At 56.8% G+C, this 6,960-nt stretch overlaps 1 protein-coding gene across 4 annotated transcripts in view; it reads left to right on the top strand.

Moving 5' to 3' along the window:
* Nucleotides 1-6,960, top strand: part of SPTB (spectrin beta, erythrocytic) — a 120,229-nt gene that overhangs the window by 76,756 nt on the left and 36,513 nt on the right. For all 4 annotated transcript variants that reach the window (XM_026660977.2, XM_029913787.1, XM_029913789.1 and 1 more), the window contains exons 21-24: nt 1,171-1,386; nt 2,058-2,147; nt 3,050-3,328; nt 5,822-5,952. In XM_026660977.2, coding sequence (XP_026516762.1) covers nt 1,171-1,386; nt 2,058-2,147; nt 3,050-3,328; nt 5,822-5,952 — 716 coding nt within the window. The remainder of the gene's footprint in view (nt 1-1,170; nt 1,387-2,057; nt 2,148-3,049; nt 3,329-5,821; nt 5,953-6,960) is intronic.

Here is a 6,960-nt window from a genome sequence, read left to right on the forward strand (position 1 = left end):
GCGGCAGCTAACCCCGCCCGGGGAGCCCGCCCCAGCTCACCTCGGCTCCGCCTCCTCCGCTGAGCACGTTGGCGCTGCTCTAATTCTCCTCACCTCGCAGGCTTGCGGCGCCGATTGGAGGAGACTTAGAGCGGGGGCTGTGTGCTCAGCGGAGAAGGCAGAGTGGAGGTGATCTGGGGCGGGGAGCGGTTCCCCTGTGTGCCCCACCCCCACGTTACTGTGGGCAGCCCGCCCCGCGCCCTCCCCCCAGCTCACCTCCACTCCACCTCCTAGCCTGAGCAGGCTTTTAGGCACCCCCAACCACTAGGCGCCCTAGGCGGCCGCCTAGTTCACCTAGTGGTTGCACCGGCCCTGCATGGGAGCTGAGTCTAGGTGCTTCATAATAGCCTCTATAAGCCAGGCTCCCTGGTTGGACTACATCTCCCATGATGCATCATGGTGTCCCCTCATAGTGCATGAGACAGTTACATCATGGGACTCCCTGGCTGAGGTGCATCATGGAAGATGTAGTCTGGCCAGACAGCCTGGTCCATAGAGGAAAATGGGGATGAGGAAAATGAACTACAGTTCCCATAAGTCACTGCAGTGGGCTCTCTGAATAGATATATTTCAGTTTGCAAGGCATTCCGTTTTTCAATGAAAAAACAGGTGTTTTTTGTAGCAAGCACACACTTTTTGCAAAAAATTTAGTTTAGTCAAAAACCCAACTTTCTGTAAAAAAAATACCAAAAACAGGTAACAACCAAATGTTGTTTGGTGATTATTTGATTTTTACGAGGAAACAAACTGAGAAGTGCAAAGAGGTGAACGATTTATGGCTTCCTTACGTCTCCGAATACCGCGTGCGTCATGGGATCTCCAACAGAATTATGCAATGATGCAATTTCACACCTTGTCAAAGCTGCAAGTACAAACCCAGTCGATACTGCAGAGACGTAACGCGGTGGGGTGGGGGTCAGAGTAACAACATAGGAAAAGACGTACGTACGTCGGGAAAGGAGGGCTCTGGGGACGGGAGGGGAAAGGAGGAGAGGTTTGGGGGTCTGGCATTCTTTGAGCATCAACATGCTTTATCCAAATATCTGTTGATTAGCCAGTGGCTGTTGCTGCGGCCGTGGCCCCGTGCCATCGCCTGGCTGGCAGTGGCGAATGTCAACCCTTTGCTTTCAGAGACTCGATGAGCAAGTGAGCACGCGGAAGAGAGAGATGGAAGAGCTGCTCTCGCAGGCCCCTCCACCCAGAGGGGACGTGCACGAGGCCGACAGCGAGCAGCAGAGCATCGAGAGGAGGTTCCTGGATCTCCTGGAGCCCTTGGGGAAGAGGAGGAAGGAGCTGGAGTCGTCCAGAGCCAAGTACCAGCTCAACCGGGATCTGGCAGACGAAACGGTGAGCTCCCTGAAAGGCCACGCGCGCCCTCTACGGCTCCCGATGCGCCTTGCCTTCCCAATGGGCCTTTCGCGCAAGCCTCCCAGCCCCTTGTGCGCATCTGCTCCAGTGCCCTGGGTGGTACAGCAAAGTCTTGTACATAATTTATTAGGTGTATTACGGTAGCTCCTAGGAGGTCTAGTCATGGACCAGGCCCTCCGTATACTGGGTATTGTACGTTAGGTGTATTACGGTAGCTCCTAGGCGCTCTATCCATGGACCAGGCCTCTGATGTGCTAGGCGCTGTACAGAGACAGAACAAAGGGACAGTCCCTGCCATGCAGAGCTTCCATTCTGTCTCCTTTGGTTGCTGCTCGGTAGTGAGTAGTGTGAAGGAAGGTCCCAGACCAGCTCCCGGGAACAGGGTCACCGCTCTGACGGGGGTTCAGTGGGCCGGGATGCCCGGGACTCATGGCTAGAGTGAGCCCTGGCAGGGCAGAGTCTGGGTGCAAGGGGCTGGCGCTGAAGCTTGAGTGGAGCCTGTTGACTGGCGGGGCAGGGGGCGTGAGTGGGCAGGTTGCCACACTGTCAGATCGCCAGCCCACTGCGCCCCGTGCCACGCCGCGGCCTCCCACCACCCTGCCCGCCCCTCGGCCGCAGCCTCTCCATTCTCCTCTGCTTCCGTCTTGCAGCTCTGGGTGCAGGAGAGGCTGCCCCTGGCCAGATCCACTGACCACGGCACCAACCTCCAGACCGTGCAGCTTCTGACGAAGAAGAATCAGGTGAGTCTGTCCATCGCTGGCTGCTCATTCCAACACTGAGATCAAAGCCGGGCAGCAAAAGGCTAAATGGGCCTTTCCAGAGGCGTTCAGGACGTGGCTAGGACCTGGCCCCAGATGCATCCCCTAGGAGTCTGGTAACACTCACCTTGACGAGCCGTGTAAACTGAGGCTTTCAGCCCTAGGAGATTTGGACACTCATTTTCCATTAAAACGAATGGCAGTTGGGTGCCCAGACCCCCTAGGCAGAACAGGAGAGCCAGAGGGCACCATACATCTCTTTCCTCCCGCGTGCAGGCCCAGAGCGTGTCAACAATGCTGAAGTCAGATGGTTATGGTCCCATTGCTACAGACCAAGGCCATGGGCGGAGCTAGCGGCCACCTGGCTCATCCCTTCCCTGCGGAGTGTGACCCCATCACTAGCCCTATGCTTCAGCACCATCCTCCTGCTCCTTGGCACATACCCCTTCTCACACACACACACACACACACACACACACACACACATCAGCCCCTCCCACCCCTTAGTTGTGGTGACACTCCGGGGCCTCTGTCTCTGTGGGTATTTTGATATTATTATTGACTAGCTGTATTATCATCGAGCCTAGGACCAGGCCCCCGTTGCGCTAGGTGCTGTACAAATGCAGGAAAAAGAGACGAGATTTAAACCAATCTTTGTGTCCCAGTTTCCCAGTGCCGGGGCACTAGCCGGACACGTTCATTGCCCGCACACCAGCCGAGCAGGAAAAAGCCACTTCTGCCCTGCAGTCGGGGTGGTTAGCTGGGAAGCAGCGAGCGTGCCCATGTGAATGCAGAACTCCTGCCGTCCCCTCCGCTGGGCCTTCACGATGCCCGCGGGGCAGTGGGCGTGTTTCTGGGCGGTGACGCGGGCTCTCCCCTGCTAGACACTCCAGAAGGAGATCGCGGGCCGTTCCCCACGGGTGGAGGACGTCCTGCGCAGGGCCGAGCGCACGGTGGCGGCGGCCGACGGGGACTGCAGCGCCGTGGAGGAGCGCCGGCGGGTGCTGAAGGAGTCGTGGAGCGCTTTGCAGGAGGAGACGGGGAGGAGGTGGCGGCGGCTGCAGCAGGCGAACGAGGCCCAGCAGTACTACCTGGACGTCGGCGAGGCAGAGGCCTGGATCAGCGAGCAAGAGCTCTACGTGGTGGCTGATGAGAAGCCCCAGGTGAGACCAGCTGGAGCTTAGCAATAAAACACGCAGAGAGCAGGCACGGTCCCGCCGCGGTCCGCGCACTGGGGTCTGGGCGTTATTGTTTCCCTACAGGAGCTTTCCTCTCCGGAGCAGCAGAAGGTCCCTAAAAGTGGGGGGGCCAGTGGCGCCCAAACTGAGGCCCCGTCCCCCTGCGTTTCCCCCGAGGCCCCACCCACATGCTACCCCTTCCCCTGAATCCCCGCCCCCACGCCGCCTTTTCCCCCCTCTCACATCCCTGAATCTAACCATCAGCAAAGAACGCTCGGCCCAGGAGGAGGCTGCACAAAGGTGGCTTTAAGTCACATTTCTGACCTCCTGATCCTGGGGTCCACAGAGGCTCGGGTATAACTTAGCCCTAGGGGCCTGTTTAAGTTACAACAGTCTCCCTGGGCTGCCCTCACATCGCTGTGTGCCCCAGCCACATCAGGGCCTGTGAGGGGGTTCTTCAGAGGACAGCCCGTGTGACCCATGCCTGCTGGGCATGGCACTCTGCCCCCTCTAGTTGCATCTAGTCTAGCTAGAGATTGGTGAGTCTGCTACAGCCTTAGCTAAGAGCCACATACCCTAAGCTTCAGAAGTCCCAGGTTCTATCCTGCCCACCGAGAGACCCTTCGCCAAGCCAGGGCTTTGAGAACCCATTTGCACTGCTTCCGTCCTTTCACCTGGTGCAGAGGCCAGAGCAGGGGTGAGGATTTCCGCTTGGAGATTTAGGCCGTTTCCCTCAGAGCCAGGCCCGGTCATTACATACAACAGGCTGATTTTGTCCTTGCCAAACATTGTGGGGTTGTTTGTGTGTCACTGCAATTGAAAAACGCCCAGCCTGGGTGTGGCCCACCTGAGACCAGATGGCTGGTCCAGGGGCGCGTTGTAACACAGAGAAGTCTGTAGATGCGTAACTAGGTACTGTGACAAAGTTCCTCCTCTGTCTTGGTGGGTCCTGCGCTTATTGGCGGATTTTCTTGCCTCAGAGATTCACCATGTGGGTTGGGGAACAGCCCAGAGACCTTCCCCTCTGGGAGAACCCACAGTCCAGGTCAATTGGGAGGTTTGGGGGGAACCCAGGCCCACCCTCTACTCCGGGTTCCAGCCCAGGGCCCTGTGGACTGCAGCTGTCTATAGTGTCTTCTGTAACAGCTGCATGACAGCTACAACTCCCTGGGCTACTTCCCCATGGCCTCCTCCAAACACCTTCCTTATTCTCACCACAGGACCTTCCTCCTGGTGTCTGATAACGCTTGTGCTCCTCAGTCCTCCAGCAGCGCGCGCGCGCGCACACTCTCTCAGCTCCTCAAGCCTCTTGCTCCCAGCTCCTCACACTCCCACCACAAACTGAAGTGAGCTCCTTTTAAAACCCAGGTGCCCTGATTAGCCTGCCTTAATTGATTCTAGCAGCTTCTTCTTAATTGGCTCCAGGTGTCCTAATTAGCCTGCCTGCCTTAACTGGTTCTAGCAGGTTCCTGATTACTCTAGTGCAGCCCCTGCTCTGGTCACTCAGGGAACAGAAAACTACTCATCCAGTGACCAGTATATTTGCCCTCTACCAGACTCCTGTACCCCACTGGTCTGGGTCTGTCACAGTACTTAGTAGATCAGGTGCCAGTAGATGGTGCGCCACAATATGCATGGGCTTTGTTCATGGGCTTTGTCAGAACAATAAGAATAGTTCAGTGTCAGCCAACCCCAATCACAAGCCAGGCCCCTCGATATCATGAGATTTAAAATAAATACTAAATGTTGGCTAGGGAAAGGCAGGGTGGCTTAGTGGCCAGCGTGTTGGGTGGGGACTCAGGAGATCTAGGTTCTATTCTTTGCTCTGCTGCAGGGTGACTGCCCCTTTCTCTGCCTCAGTTTCCCCTCTGTGCAATGGAGATAATGATGCCAACCTCCTTCATACAGCTATTTGAGATCAACTGATGATAAAAGCTGGGTGGAAGCGTTGTTATTATTTTAGTTGCCTTCTGGTTTCTAAGCTGTGAGCGTCCCACTTGGCTCACGATTTCCAGCTTTTCTCCATAACCACAGGTGCTAGGAAACACTCTCCTGAAAGCCGGGTAATCACGTGACTCCAGGAGCTGGGGATTTAAGAAAAACCCATAACTATTGTGTAGTTTGGCAGCACTGGTTGCTCTGGCCATGTACTGCACGTGGCTTCCCGCGTGCAGCAAGACGCACACGCTCTTAGCACGAGCACCCCAAAGGGAGGTTGCAACCCCCCTGATTGGAAACGGCTGGGACAAGGCAGCCTGGCAGGAATCCTGCGCTTGGCACTAGTTTGCGTGGAGGCCAGAATGGCAGGTGCCCCTTTGAACAAGCGAGGGCCCAGTTCCCGGCTTTATCGCCCGCGTTCCGCCCCGACATCTGGCCAGCGCGGGGCAGTGGCGCATCAGAACCGGAATGTTTACCCAGATGCGTGTGGGCTCTGGCAACCCTCCCGCCCCTCCCGGTGCTAACCCTGTCTGGTTGCAGGATGAAGAGAGCAGCATCGTTATGCTGAAGAGACATCTCCGCCAGCAGCGCACCATGGAGGATTATGGCAAAAACATCAAGCAGCTGGCTGGCAGGGCGCAGACGCTGCTCTCCACGGGCCATCCGGAAGGGTGCGTATGAACCGGGCAGGGGAGCCCCTTAATACCGGAGCACTGACCCACCCATCTAAGGACACTGGGGTGGCGGGCGGCCTGCCTACCAACTCTCGCTAGCTGCTTCGATTCCTGCTCCTTGCGCCCATAAACGTGCAGGGGCTAGCACTGCTGTGTAGGTTCGGAGTACGTCTACATTACAGCTAGAGGCAGATCTATATGCACTATCCCTGTCCGAGCTAGCACCCTCCAGAGAGCAGCGTGGCCATGGCAGCACGGCAGTGGGATGGGCGAGTGGCCCGGGTAGGTACCTTGGGTCTCGGACGGGATAGCACTAGGGGCGGCTAGCCCCTCCTGCTGCCCATGCCACCGCGGCCATAGCGCTGTATTTAGCGGGCTAGCTCGATCAAAGCTAGCGAGGGTAAATCCACCAGAGCTGGGAGTTCCCTCGGTGTCTACCCGGGAGTGTCCGGCTGCACAGACAGGCAGAGAGACAGCCAGATGGCAGGACTCCGGTTCCACTCAGAGATGCCCAATCCAGGGCCTTTGGCTCCTGGCCTCTACCGTGTGGGCTAAGCGCAAATCCGTCCCACATCATATTAAGGTGCCATTTGTAAAGGGTTAATAGCTGCTCGGCCGTGAGCAGGATGTGTTGCAGGTGACTATAGGCCATGTCAGAAGGTCTTATAAACCGTGGCTGGGAACTGCCTGCTGGTTCTGTAACAATCTGCATCAGCTGATGAGCCATTCATTAAAACATCAACACATCACACACTGACTCACCTTCCTATGCAGAGTGACCAGCAACTCTCCTTGGGATCCCTGGGCCGTCAGCTGCTAGACAGGATGCAGGGTAACTAGCATGTCGGGTAGCTCTGAAGCAGAGGTTTGGCTGGGACGTTGGGGGTTACTAAATGTTCTAGCAAGTTTCCCTTTAATGATGCTGTTTGCTGGGAATGCCAGACTTATTGTTGGCATTACAGTAGCACATAGAGGCCCCAGGTGAGATCAGGGCCCTGTTGTGCC

The sequence above is a fragment of the Terrapene carolina genome, unplaced genomic scaffold, assembly GCF_002925995.2.
Source record: "Terrapene carolina triunguis isolate 2854851 unplaced genomic scaffold, T_m_triunguis-2.0 Scaffold926, whole genome shotgun sequence".
Lineage (NCBI taxonomy): Eukaryota > Metazoa > Chordata > Testudines > Emydidae > Terrapene > Terrapene triunguis.